The 26,456-nt window shown below is 43.1% G+C and overlaps 1 protein-coding gene across 3 annotated transcripts in view; it reads right to left on the bottom strand.

Annotated features, from left to right (window-relative positions):
• The window catches only part of LOC308670896 (putative E3 ubiquitin-protein ligase HERC3), a 62,063-nt gene extending 45,342 nt beyond the window's left edge, over window positions 1-16,721 (bottom strand). For 2 of the 3 annotated variants that reach the window (XM_081332701.1, XM_081332703.1), the window contains exons 1-2: window positions 16,609-16,721; window positions 4,313-4,577 (exon numbers count right to left, since the gene is read on the bottom strand). In XM_081332701.1, coding sequence (XP_081188827.1) covers window positions 4,313-4,538 — 226 coding nt within the window. In that variant the 5' untranslated portion in view covers window positions 4,539-4,577; window positions 16,609-16,721. Of the gene's footprint in view, window positions 1-4,312; window positions 4,578-16,591 lie in introns of all 3 variants that reach the window. The other variant, XM_081332702.1, reaches the window with a different exon arrangement.
• Window positions 16,722-26,456: the final 9,735 nt, after the last annotated feature.

Below are 26,456 nucleotides of genomic sequence, written 5' to 3'. Positions count from 1 at the left end.
TACTTATGTAATTTTGGGCCATAACTTTCTTGAAGGTGGAAGACACTGTGTTTGGGATAAGGGAGAAATAAAATGCTCCCTCTTAGTAATGTCATGAATTTTAGAATTCATATGTGTTTTTTGTTTCAAATTCTTCTACAGCGGGGGGGGGGGTCAACCTTTAAAAAATTTTGGGTTGGAAAGGCACATGAATTTAGTGAAATAAATAAACATAATCATGGAAGTTTGACCAAACTGTCCTCAAGTTAGTACATATATTTTGCAGTTCTTAACCAAGCTAGAAACTAGACTGTATTCATATTGGAAAAGTACAACATGTTACAGGCACGTTTCCAAAATCTACCCCACAGATGGCAAAATGTAATTATTTTACGAAAAACCTGAGTTTTGGTGGGAATAATCTCTAGAGGATAACAGGACTAAACTGGACTGTTGGATTCTGCAAGCAAATACGTTGAGAAGGAAAATCCATGTGAGAATGAGAGATTCATTTTTAAAAGTTGCTTGTTGCCACTGGCGCCAGTTCAAAAGATAGACCAAATTTTGCCCAATATGTCTAGTTACAAACTTTTTCACTTCTCTACCTACAGTAATACATATATGAACACTTAGGGTTTTTTCCTTATTTGTTCAATCATCAATGTTTGGAATGCTGACTGGCAATATCCTTAATTCCATGGGGTACCTTAAAGCAACTTAGCCTTAACAGAGAAAATATCCAATTACACTGATAAAGCAAATATTTAAAGTATTTGAAATCAGCCCAGTAAAAAAAAATTAAGACAAAAATGATGAAACATACTGAAGTTACCTAAAGGGGAAAGAACCAAATGACTGTATGTGTGTTTGTGTCCGTGCACGTATGTGTGTATTTCATGGGTAAAAGTCTACGTAAAGGTGATGCTTAAAGGTATCCCCATCTTGTCTGTCTGAGGCCAATCATGGACATTTTCCGATTCTGAAGAAATGTGTTCACTTATCACATTTACTGTATTAATGTGCATGTATTAATAAAAATTAGTTTAAAGATTTTGATATAAAACTTTAAAACTTGTCCTTAAAATGGCAGGATCAAAAGAAAAAAAATGAGAAGCTACCAACTGTTATTCACGATTCATAAACACAGTAAATATTTACTATGTAAATACATAATGTAATAACCACTCATTTAAATGGATTGCCTGTAAATAAAGGGGGGCTGCATATCCCCTATTCACATACGAGAAGGGAAGGGACAATATGGTGTTTGTGTATGTATCTGCCTATGTACATGTGTATACCATGTCAAGTGAACATCTGTGTGGGCTAAAGAGAGAGAAGCTTTGAGTCTATTCCTTTAAGAGTTGAATCTCTCAACAATGAAGGGAATGCTTCGAACTGCTGTGGTTCCACGGCTGCGACCATATTGTGCATCTTCCAACTTTGGGACTATGCATCCCTTTCTGTTATTTGTGAATGGTTGGATACAGGGTTTGATCCTGTCATATGTCCAGTTATTCAAATGTTTGGTAACTGCGAAAGTATTGTGTGTGATTTGTAAGTTGAGTACATACAAGAAGAAAGTTGAAGGTTTTGTTGTTTATTGTCTACCATATAATCTTCATTTCATTACGAGTGGGAGTATTGTGTGTGTCTGTGTGTGTATTGTATCATCCTGAATATCCTCCCTTCTCTGTCACCCTTAAAAAGGGAAATGTGGTGGCACAGTGGTTAGAATACAGTACTACAGGCTAACTCACTGCTCCCTTGTGGAGTTCGAGTTTGAACGGCTCAAGGTTGACTTAGCCTTCCATCTTTACGAGGTCGGTAAAATGAAGACTCAGAGTGTTGAGGGCAATATGCTGACTCTGTAAACCGCTTAGAGAGGGCTGAAAAGCACTATGAAGCGGTATATAAGCCTAAGTGATATTACTGTTGCTTATGCTAGGTTTCTTGTATATACATAAGAAACTCTTATCTGTATGTGTTTATATCTCCCCTGGTTTGGTTTCATGACGATTTCTTTATTCCAACTGGTTTGCGTGTCAATGCTGCAAACATTGACATGTTTTTGCACTGACAAAATAAGAGACAGCCTGTTACTTTAATTTGCTTCGCTTGGGGGAAAGCAAAGCTACCCGGATGTTTTAAGAAGATAAGAACTTGGCGGGTTGTCTAACGAAAGAGAAACTAATTCTTTAAATTAATTGGAGAATGTGACTAATGACAAAAATAGAAAGGTGGAGAATTGTATTTAATGTATTTTGCAAGGGAGCGGAGATTTCAGATTCTGGCATCCCTCCATGAGTGCCGATGTTTCGTTTTATGATTAAGACTTTTTAGATAAACAAGGCTTGCATTCTGTTTGTCTCATTTATCGGAACCTTGACATTGCGCTTGTGTGTGTGTGTAAATTCGTATAAATATCCTCCTTGCTGATCAGGGCTGTTTGTTTGGTTTCCTATTTCCAAGTGAAGAACTGAAACCTATTATGTGCCTATTCTCCTTGTTAAGATCAAGTCTGCCTTGAGCAGGGGGTTGTACTAGAAAAGGGGTCTCCAACCTTGGCGACTTTCTGATTTGTGGACCTCAACTCCCATAGCTGGCTGAGGAATTCTAGGAGTTGAAGTCCACAAGTTGTAAAGTTGCCAACATTGGAGACCCACTGAACTAGAAGACCTCCAAGACCCCTTCCCACTCTGTTATTCTCTTATACTCCTTCCTTCTTCTCTTTTCCTCACAACCACCTTGTCAGGTTGAGTGGGTCAGAGGGACCAGCCCAAAGTCACCCAGCCGGCTTTGATGCTTAAGGCGGGAATAGGATACCACCATGCCCCTATCACATCCCTGAGACCTTAACAACATTTTAAAAAGCAAAAAGCAGTCTGTGGTCATGAAGAGATTTCCCCATCCCTGTCTTTTAGAATCTGAAGACATCTATACCACCTGAGACTTTCTATCCATCAAACCGCAGGAGAAAGCAAGCTGCTGCTTTAGTGATTGCTGTGAAAGCCACTGTTTGCAAAAGTTGCCAAAATCTGAACAGGCAAGGGACTAGCATTCTTTTAGTTCTCTACCAACATCATGGACAAAGTGAACCAGGGTTGCTCTTGATCAGGAGCCTTCAAACTTGGCCCTTTTATGACTTGTGGACTTCAACTCCCAGAATTCCTCAGCCAGGCGTGCCTATCTGAGGAATTCTGGGAGTTGAAGTCCACAAGTCATAACAGGGCCAAGTTTGAAGACCTTGATGCTGTAAATGTAAGGAAAAGGATAGAATTTGAACAAGACACACTCTTGACGTGACGCTTCATGGTTCCTGGCAAAGGTTATTTTGAGGTCACCCAGAAAAAGCACCTTATGTCAAAATCTAGATGAGAAGAAAATACTGTAACTAGTGTGAAGTACAGCAGTCCTCCACTTACAACAGTTCATTTAGTGACTGTTCAAAGTTATAAGAGCACTGGAAAAAGTGACTTATGACCATTTTTCATATTTATGACCGTTGCAGCATCCCTATGTTCATGTGATCAAAATTCAGACACTTGGCAAATATTTTTCATATTTATGACGGTTGCAGTGTGCCGCAGCCATGGCATCCCTTTTTCTGATCTTCTGACAAGCAAAGTCAACAGAGAAAACAGATTCACTTAACAACCGAGTTACTAACTTAACAGCTGCAATGATTCACTTAACAACTGTGGTAAGAACAATGGGGCACAATGGGTCGTACAGAGGGGCAAAACTCACTTAACAAATGTCTGGCTTAGCAACATAAATTGTAGACTCAATTGTGGACGTAAGTCAAGGAGTACCTGTAGAGCAATTCTTAGTTCACCGTTAAAAAGCCTCTATTTTTTATTTAGTTTAATTCCATTTATATCCCGCCCTTCTCCGAAGACTCAGGGCGGCTTACAAGCTTAGCAGTAGCCTTCATTCTATGTATAAATGTATAAATAAAAAAATAAAAAATAAAAAAGCCTCTGCTTCTTAACTTTCCTCATACCTGCCACACCCTTAAATAATTTAACTAATCCATTATTAAACATAGTATTGATAATATTTATAACCTCGCCCCCCCCACCCCAGTGTTTCCACCATTTGGATCAGGTGATGCAGCAGCCCTTTTGTGAAAATGTCCTTTAACTTGCTTTCAAAAGTTCAAACACGCCCATCGGCACAAAAACATTTGGAACCCCTGATTAACAATGGAGTCACAGAAAAAGCATAAATATAAGAATGATAATTCAAAACTACTGGAAGCAACAGATGCCTACAGAGACAAATCATGAAAGCGAAAGAATTTAGGGTCAAGTACTCAGAACAAACCTACCTGGCTTGCCGCCTTCTCTCTCATGACCAAGTTGCCCTTTGGTGTTCACACCACAGGTGTACACTTCCCCATCTTCCAGCAAGAACACAGAGTGGTTTTTCCCACAAGCCACTTCCTTGACACTCCTCTCACGAACGAATTCAGTGGTCCGGGGTTCAGGGATGACTGCCTGTAGAGTGCTATCTGAGCCAGGAAATCCGAAAGACCAATATCCCCAGCATAACATCTTCTCTGCTTTCAGCAAGGCATGGATCTTGAAATTTTCCTGCAAGCGAAAGGAGAAGAAATCTCTCTCTCTCAAAAAAAGGGAAAACAATAGGGGTCCTCTGCAGATCAAACAAAGGGCAACAGAAAGGGGTATCCGGTTTCTTTTAAAAAAACTATTTCACAGGTACGTGTTGACTTACAAAACTGTTCATTTAGTGACCACTCAAAAGTGAAAACTGCACTGAAAAAGTGACCTGTGACCGTTTTTCACACTTATGACCATTGCAGCATCCCCATGGTCATGTGATCAACATTCAGATGCTTGGCAACGGACTCGAGATTGCAGCGTTTCAGGATCGTGTGATCACCTTTTGTGACCTTCCGGCAATAGAGAAGCCAGATTCACTTAACAACCGTGTTACTGACTTAACAACTGCAGTGTTCCACCTAACAACTGTGGCAGGAAAAGTCATAAAATGGGGCAAAAACTCACTTAACAGCTGTCTCACTTAGCAACAGAAACTTTGGGCTCAGTTGTGGTCGTACGTCGCGGACAATCTGCCTATCAGTAAATAACATTCAAGGGCAAAAATCACAAGTCTGTTTGGTAGCCTCATTTTCATGAAACAAGAGATCCAAAAGCTTAAGACTGCAGGCCTTTTCCTAACAAAACAAGCTGGCCTATTCATTGATCGATATAAGCATTTTGATATGTGGAGTGATGCTTTGTGCACAGATTTGTGCACAAGCCTGGTTTTCAACCATTTCCTGCCAGCATGGTTGACGCAGGTTTCAACAACCCAAGGGCAACGTTTCAGCAACTACAACCGTGAGTGGACAGCTTGTGAACCAATGTGCCTCCAGAAAAAGCTTCCTGCAGCCTCCAAAGCACTTCTTCATTTGGTACCAATGCTCAACAATGCAGCCAAACATGGCAGATATTTGGCTCACCAAAGTCCACGGCTGCCACGTGCCACTCGAACCATTTCGCCCCACCTTTCTTTTGGACCTTCCTCCCCTTTTCTTATGTCACCCCTATTACTATATCCTACCTCTTCCAACAGCTGAAACTGCTTCTCCCTGCCCACTCTTCTTTTAAGGTGGAGTGGCACTTATGAATGAATGAACGAACCTTTATTATCAAAGTACAACATGGATGCAGTGAAATTGGCTGAGACTCCCTTCGTGCCCCCCACCACAACTCACAGGGACAACAAACCCACCATCTTGTTACACCATGTGAGCTAATTGCACAACACACCAGCCTCGCAAGTCAATAATACATAGAGTTATTTCCCGTTCAGGAGCTTGACAGCCCATGAATGGAAGCTGTTCTTCAGCCTGTTGGTACGGCTGGCTATACTCCTGTATCTCCTACCCGATGGTAGGAGAGTAAAGAGGTACCAACCATGGTGTGAGTCATCCCTGAGAATTTTCCTCACTCTTCCAAGGCAGCAGGCCCTGGCGATGTCATCCAGTGGTGTCAGGGGACAGCCCACAATGTTTTGTGCTGTGCTCACCACCCTCTGTAATACCTTCCTATCCATGGCTGTCAGACCAGCATACCAAAACCACAATACAGTGTGAGAGGACGCTCTCTACAGTAGACCGGTAAAAGAAGGTCATTAGCCGTTGTTCTACCCTGTTCTTCCACAAGACTCTGAGGAAGTGGAGACTCTGTTGGGCCTTTCTGGCCACCTGGGTTGTATTGACTTTCCAGGTAAGATCTTCACAGAGGCAGACTCCCAGGAATTTAAAGGAGGAGATTCTCTCAACACAGCTCCCTGCCCCCCCCCCCCGATGTAAAGTGGGGCAGGTTCCTCTCTTTTCTTCCTGAAGTCTAGCACCATCTCCTTTGTCTTGCCGATGTTCAAGTTGTTCTCTAAACACCATAAGGATAGTTTTTGTACCTCCCCCCTGTATGCTGTTTCATCTCCACCTGTAATAAGGCCCACTACAGTGGTATCATCTGCGAACTTAATGATTGCAGTGGATGGGTCGGATGATACACAATCGTATGTGTACAGTGAATACAGGTAGGGGCTAAGCACACAGGCCTGTGGCGAGCCCATGCAAAGCTTCAGGGGGGTGGATAAAACAGACCCGACCCTCACTGTTTGTAGCCGGTCCCTCAGAAAGTGTTTAATCCTATCACAGATGGAGGGGGGGGGAATTCAAGTCAGTCAGCTTTTCAATAAGGATGCTCAGCAGAATAGTATTGAAAGCCAAGCTATAGTCAGTGAAAAGCATCCTGACATAACTTCCAGGTTTCTCCAGATAGCTTGCTGCAGAATGTAAAGCAGCAGCTATGGCATTGTCTGTCAACCTATTCCCCCTGTAGGCAAGCTGATGTTTGTTGAAGTCCAGTGGAAGGCATGTCCTAAGATGTTGGAGAACCAGTCTTTTGAAGCATTTCATCACTACAGATGTTAATGCAATAAGGTCTGTGGTCATTTAGGCACTCGATTTCTGTTTTCTTCAAGACTGGGACAATGGTAGTTGCTTTCAAGCATGATGGTACACAGGGCTAACACTTTTTTTAGGGCTAACACTTATTTTAGGGCTAACACCTGAGTTGTGAAATCCTAGGAAGCCACTAGATGGCAGTAACAACATTGTATAAATCAGGGGTCCCCAACCTGCAGGCCATGTGGCCTACTGGCCACTGGGCCACAGGACAGGCTGGCTGTTCTCTTCCAGCCGGCCCTGTTTGTGTGTCAGGGACAACCCCTTTTTCCTTTTAACAATCAATAGGCTGGAAAAAACCCAACCCAAAGTTATTTACAGTTCCAAATAATAAAGTCTTTCAAACAAAAAAGCAGCAGAATATTTCCTTCAACCAAAAATACGATTCAAAACATCCAACAAGAGTCAAACAAGAGTCAAAAAGATTAGCAAGAACAGACCAGGATTCTCTTTGAATGTCTCTGAACGGTTGCCTTCAGCAACCAGCACCGTTCACACCTTCCCCTTTTATTATCTGTCCCAAGGTGTGGCTTCTCAATGCCTTCTCCTCCTTTCACTGAGTTTCCTCATAGATTTTCTCTGCTCTGCTGGATTGCCTTCTGCTTCTAGCATCTCTGAACAGATTCAGCTCTGACTCCTCTTAGTCTGACACCTCTTCCTCACACAGCTGAACCTCATGAGGAACACGACTGAAGGGGCCAAGCTGAGTCCTGCAGTGCATCAGAACCTCCCTCTGACACCGAAGGCTCTCCAAACCCCTCCTCCTCCTCCTCCTCCTCTGACTCAGCTGCTGGGAGCACAGGCTGACACTGAATCACAACACTGGCCAGTGCATGCACACACACACACTTCTGCTAGCGCTGTGGCCGCAAAGCAAGAAAACAGGACACTGCGCCGCATAGCACGATAACAGGCTGACACCGCACTTTGGGGCACAAAAACGGGACGCTGACACACCATGGGGCATGAAAACGGGCCGATGCTGCGCCACGGGGCATGAAAACAGGGCACTGTGCAAGAACGGGATATGAATACTGACAATTAGTACATGATGTTGAGTGTTGAGATTTGCAGGGTGCCATGTTTCCTACCCCTTCTTTAGATGACCAACATACATGAAATGAAACAAACATTCATACACCATATACATGTGGATCTTACCCAGATTGAATAACACACCACACGTTTCCAATGAGTCTCCTTTCAGAGACCACACAAGTCTGCAGTCTTCCATGAAATTCCTTTGAGAAACGTTTTCACAGCACCCTTGGAGTACCTTGTTATTTTGTATTAAGCTCTTTCTCCAGAAATTTGTTTGCCAGACCACTCCCCCATTGTGGGACCCCAACGAAAAGCAGAGATTTTATTTCTGATTCTGATTCTTGAGAAAGCATCAGCAATAGTTGTGTTGAAATCTCAAGTTGTCACTTCTGGAAAGGGCAGCTTCTGCTCTGCTGATCATTACTAGCTAACTACAAATTACTCTTATTTGCTGCCCACATTATCAGCAGCAATAACCAAATGTGCTGAACTATGAACTATATTAACTATAACAAAGAAGAGTGGAATTTTTCTGCCCTTTTCCGCCTACCCTCAAGGAAAACAGATCTGCCACTATCTGTTTATCCTCAGGTTATGCTTAATTACCTTATGCTGGAAAGAATAAATTATATAAGTTGCTGCAACAGCACACAACACATATTGCTAGAGTACTCCTCCCCTTCTCTCTTCAGAAAATTAAAGCCTACAGGTCAAAACAAAGTACGTGTCAAATTCAACTAGGAAGAAGCACTTGGGAAAACACAAGATGGGAAACGGAACACTTGTTTACAAGTAGTATTTTCCAGCTGTAGCTGTTTTCATGAGTTTCAATTAGAGTTTTGGAAAACAAGTAGCCAATAAAGCACTTATCTAGATAGATAAATTAATTAGGGTTCAAGACTAGTACAAAAATAACTTAACCAAGCAGGATCCCAAAGTACAATGAACAGTTTAGTAGCCTAATTCATGGTGTCCATCTGTTAACAAGGTTGGATATAACATACCTTTATGGCTAAGGCATGCAATTTATCTATTAATGCACATATGACATTATGCCAAGGTTGCTTTTTCGTAAGGTTACGCACATACAGTCCTAACTGACAAAGAAGAAGAGAAGTGGAAATTAATGGCAAGGGAAGAGAATCCATAAGAAGCAACCTGTTAAATCAGGTTGCGATTGGTTAAACTGATCTAGTATTTGGTGTTCACAGAGTGGCCAAACAAATGCATTCTAGATCTAGAAGCTTACATATATGGCCAGGAAAATGCCAACCTTTTTCATTGTCACTTCCTAACAGCTGATATATAAAGCATGTTCCGTAACAAAGATGAAATACGGTACATCCGTCACTTATGTATTTGAGGACCATCTTATATCAATTTTCTCCCAATTTCTAAGATAATTTTCAGATTAGTACATAAAATTCCTGAACTTTGGAAAATGTCTACTATCAATATTCTCTTGCTAGAATTGCTTAATTGTTCTGTTACAGAAAATAGAATTGTCTGCTTATTCCGAGATAAAGATAATGTTTCAAGCACTTATCTATACATGGGCGCTTTCAGGATATAGCTGTTTTCATGGGTTTCAATGAAGATTTTGGAAAACAAGATAACAAATAGAGCACTTGTCTACAAGTCGGCATTTTCAAGATATAGCTGTTTTCGAGTTTCAATGAAGGTTTTGGAAAAACAGGTAGCAAATAAAGCACTTATCTATAAATAGGTAGGTGTGTTCATGAGCTTCAGTGTGGGTCTTGGAAAGCAAGACAGCAAACAAAGCACTTGTTTACAAGTGGTAAGTAGTTTCTAAGGGACGCGGTGGCTCAGTGGGTTAGGACGCTGAGCTTGTCGATCAGAAGGTCGGCAGTTTGGCGGGTCGAATCCCGAGTGCCGCGTAACAGAGTGAGCGCCTGTTACTCGTCCCAGCTTCTGCCAACCTAGCAGTTCGAAAGCACGTAAAAATGCAAGTAGAAAAATAGGGACCACTACGGTGGGAAGGTAACAGCATTCCGTGCGCCTTTGGCGTCTAGTCATGCCGGCCACATGACCACGGAGACGTCCTCGGACAAACGCTGGCTCTTCGGCTATGAAACGGAGATGAGCACCGGCCCCTAGAGTCGGAAACGACTAGCACACATGTGCGGGGGAACCTTTACCTTTACCTTTAAGTAGTTTCTAAATGTAGCTGTTTTCATGAGTTTCAGATGAGTGCTACATTCATTCTCCCTCACATTCTAGAACACCTCTTTCCTTCCTCCTGATTCATCCCAAATTAAATTCTACACCACTCTAGCCAATCTCTGCATTTGAGGAGGTGAGCTACAGCTCACACAACCTCATTCCTTTTAATCATTTTTTTTAAGTGGAAAAGGTGCTATTAGACTGCATCTGGCCTCTTCCAAACTGAATCCAAACACGTCTTTCTAACCAAATGTGAAGTCTTGCGAAACTGTAAAGAGAAAACATTTCTAACACGGTTCTTGCCAGTTGGCAAAGCAACCATCAGGGGAGATAAGTCGCAGTACTGTTGTTGGTTGGACATTAATGCCAAAATAAATGTGTTTCTCTAGACCAGGGGTAGGCAACCTTGGCTCTTTTATGACTCGTGGACTTCAACTCCCAGAATTCCTGAGTCAGCCAAGCTGACTCAGGAATTCTGGGAGTTGAAGTCCACGAGTCGTAAAAGAGCCGAGGTTGCCTACCCCTGCTCTAGACATGGTTGGTAATTTATCACTTGCTCATTCCACCAGAAGCTACGCAAGGAAAAGCACAGCATATCCTCTTATTTTATGACAATGTACCGTAATCTTTCAGTAAAAAGCATCCATTAAAATTAGAATTAGATAGAATTAGGGACCAGTAGTTTAGCAGCCTAACTAATATCTCAATTCATGCGAAACCGTTCCTATGGGGGGGAAGTGGGGGGAAGAGAGAGAAATGGTAAGAGAGTGAAGGAAAGGCACCTGTGTATAGATAGGATTGTGTTCGGTGTTAAAGACTCACACTGAGATCTCCTGAGTACAGCTTACTCCAAACTGAAGCCGTCTGAGAATTCTGTGCTCCTAAACAGAGGCTGGAAAAATTGTGCTGACAGTCTTCTGACTGCACAAAATAACCAGTCTGTGCAGGGCTCTTAGTTATTAAGGAGGAAAAAAAATCAGAGCAGGTCTGTATCTTAAAGAGCTGACTAAAAAAGTTCCTATTATTCTTATAGGAGCTTTTCAAATGTACAAAATGGAGCTCAGCTATCTTTGACTCAATTCATACAAAGCTGCTAATAATCTTGTGTAGGGGCGCGCACGTGCCTTTGAGTCAGTTTTGACTTCAGGCAATTTCCTGGGGTGATTCCTGCAGTTTTCTTGGCAAGGTTTCTTGGAAGTGGCTTGCCCTTGCTTCCTGCCTAGGGCTGAGAGGAAATGACTGGCTCAAAGTCACCCATCTAGCTCCGTGCCTAAGGCAGAAGTAGAACCCATCACGATCACTTGGTTTCTAATATGGTGCCTTAACCACTACATCAACATGGCTCTCATGTTGTTGTTGTTAGTTGTGAAGTAGTGTCCGACCCATCGCGACCCCATGGACACCATTCCTCCAGGCCTTCCTGTCCTCTACCATCTTCTGGAGTCCATTTAGGCTCACGCCTACTGCTTCAGTGACTCCATCCAGCCACCTCATTCTCTGTCGTCCCTTTCTTCTCTTGCCCTCAATCTTTCCCAGCATTAGGCTCTGCTCCAGTGAGTCCTTCCTTCTCATTAGGTGGCCAAAGTATCTGAGTTTCAACTTCAGGATCTGGCCTTCTAAAGATCAGTCAGGGTTGATCTCTTCTAGGACTGACCGGTTTGATCGCCTTGCAGTCCAAGGGATTCGCAGGAGTCTTCTCCAGAACCATAGTTCAAAGGCCTCAATTTTTGCCTTTTGGTACTGTCCGTGGGGTTTTCATGGCAAAGATACTGGAGTGGGTTGCCATTTCCTTCTCCAGTGGATCACGTTTTGTCAGAACGCTCTGCTATGACCTGTCTGTCTTGGATGGCCCTGCACGGCATAGCTCATAGCTTCATTGAGTTACGCAAGCCCCTTCGCCGCGACAAGGCAGTAATCTCATGACAATCATTTAATAGTATGGGGTTTTTTTTACAACAGGGATACAAGCAAAGACTGAAAGAATTGTTTTCTCTAAAGCAGAAATTACAGTCAATTGGAAATGCACTTTAATCCCATTTATATCCTGCCCTTCTCCGAAGACTCAGGGCTGCTTACAATTTAAAGCACAAATCAATGTGCTTAGCAATAGCCTTCATTCTATGTATATGCCTGCTTATTAGGGCTTTCGCCCCCCCCCAAGCGGCATTATTACAAAGTCAGCTTATTGTCCCCAACAATCTGGGTCCTCATTTTACCTACCTCGGAAGGATGGAAGGCTGAGTCAACCTTGAGCCTGGTGGGATGCGAACCTGCACTAATTGCAGGCAGCTGGTGTCACTTAAGGAGGCATTAGCCCACTATTTTGACTTCTTTTGTTTCCCATCTATTAATAGTCTCTTTACAAAGTATTGTTTCATATGTCCAACTACATTATGTGCACACTTAAAAATGTGAACAAGTGTTCGGAAAATCTGTGCATCATAGAGTAATACCTGCCAAAAAAGTGAAACTGTCTGATGGTCACTGAACAAGCCAAGGTGAGAAACACATATCCTGTACAAAAGGCAGAGGATCAAACAGATAAATATAATAAATAAATAAACAGTATGTGTATGTGATTAATAAAATAAATACATTAAGCCTTGTTTGAACAAACCACAATGGAAATCCACACATCATCTATAAATGAAAAAAAAAGTGAAAAGGAAGAATCCTCCCAATAGCCTATCCACGATCCTGTCATGTACCTACTATGCTGATACCATCAAGGAAAAAAGGCTATTTGCACACAGTTATGTACAGTTACGGGTCTATAGTTGGTAAGTGAGGTTTCATCACAAGTTATTGCAAGATATGTATCTCTAGTACACTTCCTTCTCAGATTCAGGCAAAATGACCCGATTGGCAGACAGACAGACAAAGGCTTCTAATCTCTTATTTTCATTTGTATGGGACAAAATTTTTACACAAGTCTAAGCATTGTGATTTATGGCCACCTTTTTGGACCGACATGCACATTGCACACCCTTGAAAGCATGGATTGTGAATTGTGGGGGTTAAAGTCCACACATTTGGAACCTGGACAGATCAGCTATATTTATGGAGCATGCACATTTACCAGCCAGAGGTTATTTTCAGGTAATATTTTTACAATGCAATTGCCACACTTGGTGGAATTATACAAAACCTCCAAATTATATTATCTTCCAGTGGAACATATTTTTCGGCTAATTGTTCCAACTCTCTCTCTTTTTTTTTCTTATCACCAGAAAATGGCATGGGTCCGGAATACCTCGGGGACCACCTGCTGCCGGCGTCGACTCCCCTCCGCCCCGTGCGTTCCCACAGAGAGGGCCTCCTCAGGGTGCCTCCAGTCAGAGAATGTCGGCTGGTGGCCCCCAGGGGGAGGGCCTTCTCTGTGGGCGCTCCGGCTTTGTGGAATCAGCTGCCGGTTGAGCTCCGGATGGCACCGGATCTCCGCTCCTTCCGGCGTGGGTTAAAGACCCATTTATTTGAACAAGCTGGCCTGGCCTGATGGGGAGTTATTTAGGGTTTTAATATTTATATATATTTTCTATTGTTTTTATTGTGGGCAATAATTTAATTCTTTTTTAACTTTTGTATTTTTGTAGTTTTATGATATGCCCTGTGCACCGCCCTGAGTCCTTCGGGAGAAGGGCGGTATAAAAATTTAATAAACCTAAACCTAAACCTAAAATCCCTTGCAAAAGGAAAAAGGAACAGCTGTACAACTGATAAAATTAGAAGCTCTTCACCAGGAAACATTCCAAGAATAATATTCCATCCAGGCAAACGTTACTGTCATGGCAATAAAAAGTGTGGGAGAAGAGTGCAGTAAAAGCAATAAGGTTTGCATAGCATAAAGCCAAGGGGTTCTTCATCATACTGCATTCTGCTAGTCACTCCTTGGCTGCCTCCCATTCACTGACACACGAAGAGAGAAATCAGTGGTCAGGTCTGTATATATATCACCATTACCAATATGCTAAAATGTATACTATACTCAAACACACAAAAGCAAGCTCCAATTCATGAAAGAGGCGCGTCTGTGTGTGGGGGGGTATATATGAGTATGCAGTTGCACCCACCTCACTGCTCTTTTTTGTTTTCACAAAAAACTCTGTGGTGGATTTAAACTTTCTGCTGTCCGTTCCCTCTCGTTCTTGAAAGAAGCTGGACGCAACAAAATACTGCCCGCCCTAGCTTTGCATCTAAGAGATGATCTGCACACTCAAAAGCATGCATCACAGTGATGAGGTCATCACCAACTCCTGGGAACTGACTGTTGGGAAACAGACAAGGAAAAAAAACCTCCCAGGTTATACCAGTCAATCTGGATGACTGGAAAAAGAAGAGATGGGTGGGGGGGGACAGGGAAATAACTTTCAACAGCTTCTCCAGCACTACCAGTTCTGCTAGGTGCAAACCCTAGAAAAGAAAGCCAGAAACAGGACTGAGTCCAATTCTGTTGCATAGCTCTTCAGGATTTATATTGCCCCTTGTGGGTTCTGCTTTCCTTAGACCAGGGGTCTTCAAACTTGGCCCTTTTATGACTTGTGGACTTCCACTCCCAGAATTCCTCAGCCAGCGTGCCTGGCTGAGGAATTCTGGGAGTGGAAGTCCACAAGTCATAAAAGGGCCAAGTTTGAAGACCCCTGCCTTAGACCAGGTGTCACACGCCAAGCTACCTGGCATGTCTGGAGGCCATAGAAGAATTCCTGAGATCAATAGCAACACTCACTCTACTCACACAATGCTTTCTCATTATCCCAGGTCTTTGAAAGTCAACTAATATCTGCAATGGAGTAAATAAACTGTTTAAACATAGCAATTGCTTTTCCAAAATATATTCTACAAGTTCCTCTGTGGGTATCCCTCATAACGAGATGTTCCTGCACAAGGACTGCCAAAAGGGAATGGACATCCTGCATTGGATTGTGTGCAGAAATCTTTGAATTATAAAACAGGGAGGAGCCATTTGGCCATCAAGTCTCCCAGAAATTTTAGATATTTTTTTTTTAAAATCTATATTGGTTGGGATCCATTCTTCCCATCCCACAGAAATGGGGATTCCCTATTCAAACCCAAAGATTTGGTGTCCCCTAATAAGCACAAGATTTATTGTATGCGTTTAAAAGGAGATCATACAGACATAACTTAAAATAGAGCAGCCTGTCTTATCGATCCCAAAGGTGCTTTTTCAAAAGGCAACTGGACTTGGTGTTTCCTTGAAGACGTTTTGCTTCTCATCCAAGAAGCTCAGTGCTTTTTTCGTAAAAGAAAAAGGTGCCGGAACTCACCCATGTCATACAACCTGCTTTGCCTACCCTACAAGGTTCCATCCAAAAAAAGGTGCCGGAACTCCGTTCTGAGCGTCCTATGAGAAAAAAAAGCCCTGAAGAAGCTTCTTCGGTTTCAGTACTTGGAACTGAAGAAGCTCCTTGGATGAGAAGCGAAACGTCTTCAAGGAAAAACAAAGTCCTTTTGAGAAAGAAAAAAAAACACACTTTTGAGACAACCTTGACTTGGATGATTGAGACTCTCCATAGACACTTTCTCGTCTACCGTGCTCCAGAGACACCTCGGTCTGTCACAGAACCCCATGACCAGGGCTTTTTTTTTCCTCATAGAACGCTCAGAACGGAGTTCCGGCACCTTTTTTGGATGGAACCTTGTAGGGTAGGCAAGGCGGGTTGTATGACATGTGTGAGTTCCGGCACCTTTTTCTTTTACAAAAAAAAGCAGCGCCCATGACTGTATCCCCAAAATCAATGCCAATCTTGCCCAGGACGGGGCAGGAACCTTGGTAATAATAATAATAATAATAATAATAATAATAATAATAATAATAATAATAATAATAATAATAATAATAATAATAATAATAATAATAATAATAATAATAATAATAATAATAATAATTTTATTTTTATACCGCCCTTCTCCCGAAGGACTCAGGGCGGTGAACAGGGCAGAGATATAAAAAATACAAAAATACAAAAGTTAAACCTGGGGGGTAGCTAGGTTTCAAAAGAAAGAGCCGGGTAAATCCACCGTTTCTTTTTCCGCTTCGTTCATGGAATGAGCGGGATCTGCTTTCTTTCTTTCTTTTTTTTCCCCTCCCTCCCATCCGCCCCATGCGGAAAGTTGGGGGAGGCGATGGGGATGGGCACCCAGCGAGGCCTGATTCAGGAGACACGCATGCATGCATGCATGCATGCAGGTGGAGCCCAAATTAAGGGGGGGGGAGGCCGATCGTAGCCCGCGCTCCTCTAGGGTCAGCTCAGTCCTAAGGACGCCCGTCCCGACGGCGACCACCCAATTGCTGCAACAGACAGGGGTCGATCCCCCTTCCCCGTCGGTGCCCAAGCAGCAGCGCGGTGGAAAGATGGAAAACACCTGGTCGGGAGGCTCACCGGCTCCAGCTGGGGCTCCCCAGCCGCCGAAGCCCCCGGGATCCGGCTACGACCGCAGACTCCGGCAGGGAGCGTCACCCCAAAAGAAGGAAGTTTTCCTCCTCCTCCTTCTCCTCCCCCGCCCCTCCCCGCGAGCGCCAGTCAGCCAGACAGTCGGCAGAGGTCTTCAAACTCGGCCCTTTTATGACTCGTGGACTTCAACTCCCAGAATTCCTCAGCCAGCATGCCTGGCTGAGGAATTCTGGGAGTTGAAGTCCACGAGTCATAAAAAGGCTGCGTTTGAAGACCCCTGAATGGGTAGATTTTCCTCCTGGGCCAATCGGGAGCTCGCCAGATGATGACGTGACGGAGAGGCGGGGCTACGACCCAGTTTCGGGGAGGGCGAAGGAGAAGGGAATCATTAACCCCGCAGAGGCTGCCCGGGGAGGCGGAGGCGGCTTCTGCCGTCCAACGTCCAGCGGGCGAGAGGCTGGAAAAGCGCGCCAGGGATTCTCGAGGAACGCTCGGACGCCATCATCCCCTTCAGTCAGATCGACTCAGGACAAACCAATAAATCTGAACGCAGGTTGTCCTCGCTCGTTTAGGGACCGTTTGGAGTTACAGTGGCATTTTTTTTTAAAAAAAAAAAGTGGCTTAGGACCCTTTTTCACACTTACGGAAAAGTGCGCGGCATCCCCGTGGCCGGGTGATCTAAATTCAGATGCTCGGCAAACTGGTTCATATTTGTGACCAGTGCTTTTTTGTAAAAGAAAAAGGTGCCGGAACTCACACACGTCATACAACCCGCCTTGCCTACCCTACAAGGTTCCATCCAGAAAAGGTGCTGGAACTCCATTCTGAGCGTTCTATGAGAAAAAAAGCCCTGTTTTTGACGGTTCCCTTTTGCCACCTTCTGACCAGCAAAGTCAATGGAGAAGCCACTTAACAACTGACAGCTCGGGACAGGGGATATTCCTCTGTCCTAGTCCTATTAGACCTCTCAGCGGCTTTCGATACCATCAACCATGGTATCCTGCTGCGGCGTCTCAGGGGATTGGGAGTGGGAGGCACAGTTCTTCGGTGGTTCTCCTCCTATCTCCTGGGACGCTCGCAGTCGGTGTTGGCAGGGGGGCAGAGGTCGACCTCGAGGCCTCTCTTTTGTGGAGTCCCTCGGGTCAGTCCTCTCGCCTCTCCTGTTCAACATCTATATGAAACCACTGGGTGAGATCATTCGTGGTTTTGGAGTTGGGTATCATCAGTATGCTGATGATACCCAGCTTTTCATTTTGACCCCAAACCACCCCAGTGATGCCCTCGACGTGATGTCCCGCTGCCTGGAGGCGGTTCGGGTCTGGATGGGGAGGAACAGGCTTCAACTCAACCCTGACAAGACCGAGTGGCTGTGCGTACTGGCATCTCGGGATATTCAGGATATCCCATCTCTCTCTATGGGGGGTGAGTTATTACCCCCCCGTAGATAGGGCTCGCAACTTGGGAGTCCTCCTAGATTCACAGCTTTCTCTAGAAGACCATATAGTAGCTGTGACTAGGGGGCCTTCGCCCAGGTTCGCCTGGTGCGCCAGTTGCGGCCCTATCTTGACCGGGATGCCTTACGTACGGTCACTCACGCCCTCGTGACCTCTCGTCTGGACTACTGCAACACTCTCTACATGGGGCTACCCTTGAAGACCACTCGGAGGCTCCAGCTGGTACAGAATGCAGCCGCGAGAGTTGTGTTGGGAGTTTCCTGACACTCCCATGTTACACCTCTGCTCTGCGAGCTGCATTGGCTTCCAGTTGTCTTCCGGGTGAGATTCAAGGTGTTGATAATGACCTACAAAGCCCTACATGGCATGGGTCCGGAATACCTTGGGGAGCACCTGCGGCCGGCGTCAACTTCCCTCCGCCCTGTACGCTCCCACAGAGAGGGCCTCCTCAGGGTGCCACCGGTCAAAGAATGTCGACTGGTGGCCCCCAGGGGGAGGGCCTTCTCTGTGGGCGCGCCGGGTTTATGGAACCATCTTCCGGTTGAGTTCCGGATGGCGCCTGACCTCCGCTCCTTCCGGCGCGATCTCAAAACCTAACTTTTTGAACAAGCTGGCCTGGCCTGATGGGATGGGGTTGGGTTGTATTAATCTGTTTTAATCTATTTTTAATGTGTTTTAACTTATTCATGGGCATTTGTTTAATCGTTTTTAATTTTTGTATCTTGTTTTTTAATATGTATTGCCCTGTTCACCGCCCTGAGTCCTCCGGGAGAAGGGCGGTATACAAATAAAATTATTATTAATAATAATAATAATAATAATAAAAAATAATAATATTAATTTAACAATTGCAGTGATTTGCTTAGCAAATGGGGCAAGAAGAGTTGTCAAATGGGGCAAAACTCACTAAACAAATGTCTCACTTAGCAGCATAAATTCTGGGATCAGTTGTGGTCGTACGTTGAGGACTGCCTGTATAGTGTATTGATGCCATTGGATATAATGCCACCTTCCTCGTCGTATTGTTGACAGGGGACAAAGATAGTTTTATTCTCTTACGATTTTTAACTCATTACATTGCATCGGAGGTTAATTAATATTATTACTGTTCTTTTTGCGTTTTGTTATGGGAAAAGGTTTTAAAATGATCACTTTTTTTAAAAAAAAAACAACTGCTGTCTTGAGTTTACTTCGTTAGATTGTGATTTTAAAGCTACCTTGGGCAAATGTCTGATTTGAAGGGCTCTGCGTAAAACCTGTGTCTACATTCAGTCCCAGGCTTAGCAGGTTCAAAGCTGACATTCAAATAGAATAGAATAGAGCTGGAAGGGACTTTGGAGGTCTTCTAGTCCAGCCCCCCGCTCAAGCAGGAGAACCTATAACAGGGGTGTCAAACTCAATTTCATTGAGGGCCGCATCAGCATTGCGGTTGCCCTCAGGGGGCCGGGTGGGTTTGGCCAGGGTGGGTGTGGCCTACTGGGTGGGCGTAGCTAGAGTGCGTATGGCCTACTGGGTGGGCATGGCCAGCTCTACATCGTTCGCATCAAGTGTGCCTATGGGGGCCTGGGCAGGAGTGGGACAGATCTGAGGGTCTCTGGCAGAAGGAGGGTCTCGGGGCCAGGGCCAAGGCAACGGGGGCCGTTCCCTCACTGTTTCCAGGATGGCTTCGCGGGCCACATGAAACCACTTTGCGGGCCGGATCTGGCCCCTGGGCCTTGTGTTTGACATGTCTGACCTATAACATCTCAGACAAGTCCACTCTCTTCTTAAATACCTCCAGTGATGGAGCGCCCATGATTTCTGGAGGCAAGCTGTTCCACTGTCCTCACTGTCAGGAAGTTTCTCCTTAGTTCCAGGTTGCTTCTCTCTTTGATCAGTTTCCAACCGTTGTTTCTCTCCTTCCCTCTGGTTCTCTGGTGAACAACCTGACCCCCTCTTCCTTGTGGCAGCGCCTCAGATACTGGAAATACTGCTATCATGTCTCCCCTATTTCTTCTTTTCTTTAGACTAACTAGCCAAACCCAAGTCCTGCAGCCGTTCTTTGTACAGTATGTTTTAGTCTCCAGGCCTTTGATCATTTTAGTTGCTCTTCTCTGAACTTTTTCCAAGGTCTCAACATCTTTTTTTGTAGCAGGGTGACCAAAATTGGTTGCAGTATTCCAGGTGTGGCCTTATTCATTTAAATTGATAAATTCAAACAATGGTCTAGACCAGGGGTAGGCAACCTTGGCTCTTTTAGGACTCATGGACTTCAACTCCCAGAATTCCTGAGCCGGCATGGCTCAGCTTGGAAGCCTTTCTCTTTCCCCTCAGCATGGCTGGCTCAGGAATTCTGGGAGTTGAAGTCCACGAGTCATAAAAGAGCCAAGGTTGCCTACCCCTGGTCTATACTCTAGACAGAAGATCCTAGAAGAATGCACGACTCACCTTATTCCATCAGAGGGGACTGAACAGCATAGCCTTTAGAAATCTTCTATGGTAGGAGAATATATGAAGGAAAGCTGAAGCCAAAGAGACTTTATCTTTAATGATCTGGGATAGTGCTCAAAAAGTTGAGTGGTCTCCTATAAATAAAAACAGATGGAATTACGTACTGGAATTACCCAGAATATTTGTATGGATTAGCACCCCAAAGCATAACAACTGCCATTACAGGAAGTTCTCGACTTACAACAATTCTTTTAGTGACCATTTGAAGTCACAACGGCACTTAAAATAGTGACTTATGACCGTTTTCCACAGGACCATTGCAGCATCCCCATGGTCATGTGATCAAAATTCAGATGTTTGGCAACTGACCGGTTGCAGAGGCCTGGGGTCATGTGATCACCTTTTGTGACCTCCGAACAAACATAGTTAATGGAGCAAAGTAAGTTAATGGAGTAGCCAGATCCACTTAACAACCATGTTACTAACTTGACAACTGCAGTGATTCACTTAACAACTATGCTAGGAAAGGTCATAAAATGGGGCAAAATTGCCTTAAGAAATGTCTCCTTAGCAACAGAAATTTTGAGCTCCGTTCAGATCATAAGTCAAGGACTACCTGTATGTTGTTTCTTGCATTCTCATATTTTGGGGTTCTATGCTTGAAAGAAAATCTATTTGCATAGATGTAGTCCTTTACGTTTGTAGTTTCCCAAACAATTTTGTCTCTTATATCAGAACAGATGGAAAGATTTTATCCTCTAAATCAGGAGTGTCACTCAACGTCATGTGACATGTTGCGACATATTGCGACTTTTTTTCCATTGCCAGCAATGGGGTGCATGCTATATCAAACTTTATCCTGATTTGAAAGCCTGTTCTATAGCAAATGTATTGTTTTTTAAAGTGCAAGAATCATAAAATCATAGCACTGAGAGGGACTTTGGCGTTCCATCCCCAACAAAGGTTCTTTGCTATTTTTTTGACATAGGAGCAGAAAGAAGAATGAGCTGTAAATCAAATGGCAGAATAACAATAAAGGGCAAAAGGCACAATCTGCAGTGGTTCAATTAAAGCTGAAATGTACTCAAATAACAATTCCCCCTTTTTAAAAAAGTGCATTAATATATAGTCATAAACAAATATATATATATAAAAAAAACAATCAGAAAAGAGAGGGGAAATGGCTGAATGTTAATTGTTAGAAAACAGGTCAGGTTTTGAAAACAGCATTAAGTCTTAAGCAACATTGGTCACTTAGTAATATTGATCATTCATTATGCTGATAGAAACTCATAAACAGAGAACAAACACAAAGTCTTAGTCTATCTTGGGTTGAACTAGCTTTGCATTGTAAAGAGTAATCTTTAGTGCTATTTTCCTTGCTTGATAAATTCGATAGGCGTCAACCGTTGTCCGCAGGAAATGTTTTATGAAGTTTTGTATTATGTCATAAAATGCTTTATGATAATTCTTATGTCATAAAATGCTCTATAAAATCTACCAAATTTTAATTCTATGGGAGTCATGAGTCCTGAGTTTGGGATGCATTTTGCAAATTACGGTAGGCTATTATACTTTTGGTTCAAAAAGTATTGCCTTACAATGCAGTGTTTCACCCTGTTAAACAGACAAGAGAGTTTTAGTATGTGGAGATAGAAACACAGCCATTCAACTTTTGCCATTGCTGAACTCCTATAACCATCAAATCATGGATTGCCCCTCCCAGAAGAAATAGTGTTCAGATATAGACTTCCAAGTACTATTGAAACTTTCCCATCCTTTGCTTGTCCCAAAGGTGCTTTTTTCAAAAGACAGACTTTGTTTTTCCTTGAAGACATTTTTGCTTCTCATCCTAGAAGCTTCTTCAGTTCTGACTATATGAACTGAAGAAACTTCTTGGATGAGAAGCGAAATGTCTTCAAGGAAAAACAAAGTCCAGTTGCCATTTGAAAAAACCACCTTTGGGACAACCATGACCTGGATAACTGAAAATCTCCGTAGACATCAAGCATTTGCTTGTTCAAGTCTGAAATTCTGAACTTAGTAAACTTAGTAAAAGACTATTTAAAAAAAACAGCAGCAGCCGATTTTGTAAATTTCCAATATAAGCAACTGGAAGGAAAAAAAAACCCTTTGGATCAGATTCTGCTGAAGGCGGAATCCATCTGATGCTAAGTGAGCATCTAGTGAGCTTCTAGGAAAGCACATTTGTGCTGATCTGGGAAAGCTTATGTTGCAATTGATATACACTTGCTGAATCATTGGTGTTTAGAATAAACCTCTAGGGAGATTGTTGTTGTTAGCTGTGAAGTCGTGTCCGACCCATCGCGACCCTATGGACAACGTTCCTCCAGGCCTTCCTGTCCTCTACCATCTTCTGGAGTCCATTTAAGCTCACGCCTACTGCTTCAGTGACTCCATCCAGCCACCTCATTCCCTGTCGTCCCCTTCTTCTCTTGCCCTCAACCTTTCCCAGCATGAGGCTCTTCTCCAGTGAGTCCTTCCTTCTCATTAGGTGGCCAAAGTATTTGAGTTTTAGCTTCAGGATCTGGCCTTCTAAAGAGCAGTCAGGGTTGATCTCCTCTAGGACCGACCAGTTTGATCGCCTTGCAGTCCAAGGGACTCGCAGGAGTCTTCTCCAGCACCATAGTTCAAAGGCCTCAATTCTTTGGCGCGCAGCCTTTCTTATGGTCCAACTTTCACTGCCATACATTGCAACTGGGAAGACCATAGCCTTGACTATACGCACTTTTGTTGACAGGGTGATGTCTCTGCTTTTTAGTGTGCTGTCTAGATTTGCCATGGCTTTCCTCCCGAGGAGCAAGCGTCTTTTAATTTCTTGGCTGCAGTCCCCATCTGCAGTGATCTTGGAGCCCAGGAAAATAAAATCTGTCACTACCTCCATTTCTTCCCCATCTATTTGCCAGGAATTGAGAGGGCCAGATGCCATGATCTTGGTTTTCTTAATGTTTAGTTTCAACCCAAGTTTTGCACTCTCCTTCTTCACCCGCAACAAGAGGCTCTTTAGTTCCTCTTCACTTTCTGCCATTAGAGAGGGAGATAGGCCATTTAAAAATAAGATATAAAAATTAAAAAATATATTTTTGGAGCAGGATATTCTTACTGTTGGGCAGCAAGAGAAACTTGTGAAAGACAAGATGATGAATGCTTTTCCTTTTGCTCCCCCCTTTCAGCCTGTCACCAACCAGCGGAAAGAACCGCTACCTGTCAGGTAACTGAAACTTCAAAAAAACACAAGGAAGATACAAGCTTTTACATGGTCAGATTCCTGTCCTTGGATTTAAATGTCCCCAAAAAGCCACAGAGGGACCCAGGTGCAAGGAGGCATCTCAATTCTGCATAGCAACCAATAAGGCAAGACACAGTCTAAATTAAAAAGTTGATACGCCCCATGTTGGAAAACTATTTCTGAAGGAGAACAGGAAGACATGTTCATAGCTCGCCCATATGATGGGTCAGCAACGAACTCAAGAGGACACTGCTTACTCAAATCTTCTCAGTGTGACTGCTGATGTGCGAATAACCTACGGTGATGTGGTTATATGGAAATGTTATTAGTGTAACGGCTGTTACAAACCTGGGGGCTGTTGCTTGGTGGTATTAGCGTAAAGGAGGAAATACAACTGCTATATACTGGAGGTAAAGGTGATGGCTTAAGCTTGTCTCATTTATGGACTGGGGTAGAGACAAAGTAATGGCAACATTATGGAGCCAAGGGAGAAAATACACATTGTCAAGGCAGGATTTTTCTTTAGCAATGTGTAAGTGGAGATCCATCTTTCGATGCACTCCACAAATATATAAAAAATGAGTCTATTCATTTAGCTGGCTGGAGAATTCTGGGAGTTGAAGTCCACATATCTTAAAATTGCTGAGGTTGAGAAGCACTGACTTAGACTTAATTACTCGTTTTAAATAAAGTCATGTGTCCAAATCCAGGTTCCTAACATTAGGTAGAGATGAACATTATTCAGTTCTCAATCAAATACTCAGTTCCACAACATTATGTATTTGTTCCAATCCTAGTTTTTAAGGAACTTTCCATTGCCTGTTAAGATCGTAGAGAGAGGTTAATCTTGATAGGTAAATGTCAAAACAGCATCCTGGAAATAAAAAATGAGATTAAAGGTGGATGCTTTGCTTTTTAGCATTTGCCTAATCATTTAAAAAATTAAAACTAAAAAAACTATCAAGAACCCTGATCGCAGGGACATTGGTGACTATGAACTGCAGGCTTTAAGGCCTGGGCAAGTTATAAATCTGAGATTCTGGTAGATCTTAGCTTGATTACAAACAGAGGCCATCTGCAGGGTACCAAGCAAAGAAGGAGAAAAGACTAACTTGTAAAAGCTTCCAACATCAGAGGTGGGTTAGTATTTAAACAGCAAGTACTCTAATTTTATGTTCTGTTGCCTAAAGCTCCTAGAGTCGTGGGTGTCCAAATCTGGCAACTTAAAAGACTTGTGGAATTCAACTTCCAGAAATCCCCAGCTAACCAATTCTGGGAATTGAAGTCCACAAGTCTTAAAGTTGAGGGTTGGACATCTTTGTCCTAAGCAATGGATATGTCATCAATCATCAATCAATCAATCAGAATAGAGCTGGAAGAGATCTTGGAGGTCTTCTACTCTAACCCCTTGCTCAAGCAGGAGACCTGTACCATTTCAGATAGGTTACTGTCTAGTCTTTTCTTAAAAACTGCGAGCGATGAAGCTCCTACAGCTTTTGAAGGCAAGCTGTTCCACTGGTTAATTGACCTCACTATTAGGAAGTTTCTCCTTAAGGTGCTTCTCACTTTGATTAGTTTCCATCCATTGTTTCTTCTCTTGCCTTCTGATGCTTTGGAGAATAAGTTGACCCCCTTGTCTTTGTGGCAACCCCTCAAATACTGGAATACTGCTATCATGTCCCCCCCCAGTCCTTCTTTTCTCTAAACTGGCCAAACCCAAATCCTGCAACTGTTCTTCATATGTTTTAGTCTCCAGGCCTTTAATTATCCTAGTTGCTCTTCTTTGCACTTTTTCCAAAGTCTTGATATCTTGTTTGTAATGTGGTGACCAAAACTGGATGCAGTATTCCAGATGTGGCCTTACTAAGGATTTATAAAGCGATACTAATAATTCACATGACTTTGATTCTGTGCCTCTGCTTATACAAGCAAGGATTGTATTAGCTTTTTTGGGCTGCTGCCACCACACTGCTGTGTGCGGCATTGAGAACCATGTACATGTAAACAGATGATGGCAATGCTGATTGCAACTCAGGGAATGCATTTGGAGTTTATTATTATTATTATTATTATTATTATTATTATTATTATTATTATTATTATTATTATTATTATTATTATTATTATTATTATTATTATTATGGAGCAGCAAAGTGAGCACTGGGAAGCTATTCTAGCATTCAGCATCAAACCAATCTGAGATTATTCTAACTAGGAGAAGACAAAAGTATCACAAAGGCTCCAGATGATGCTCAGGCATAAACATTCCAAAGGACTGGCAGAGTTCCAGGGTTTCTAGCAGTGCAAGGAAGTTATCACTGGCAGCTGTTACAGCAACACATCTGGCGGTGTGTAAAACTAGATGGAATATAAAAATCAGAAGGTACCGCAGAGTGGCAAGAGAAACAACCCTATGATTTTATGGAGAATTATTGGGGGGAACAGATGACAGAGGACAGCTGTTCTTTGTAGCTCTTTATTTCTTTTGAGTGACATGACCTGTGATCCCTTAAAGTAGCCTCCCAAAAATTGAAATAATGCAGCTACCAGTCCCGTGGTCAGTCTGTCAATGGATAATAAAGTACCAATAAAGAAGAATATTTGTAGCTCAGGGTTGAAATGAGGGGTCCTTGGTGTCCTTTGAGCTTGTTCCCTTGCAGACATTTCATTATCCAAACTAAGCAACGTTATCAGTGCACTGA

Source organism: Vipera berus (genome assembly GCF_964194415.1).
Source record: "Vipera berus genome assembly, chromosome: 7".
NCBI classification, from domain to species: domain Eukaryota; kingdom Metazoa; phylum Chordata; class Lepidosauria; order Squamata; family Viperidae; genus Vipera; species Vipera berus.
This window is presented reverse-complemented; position numbering and strand designations above follow the sequence as displayed.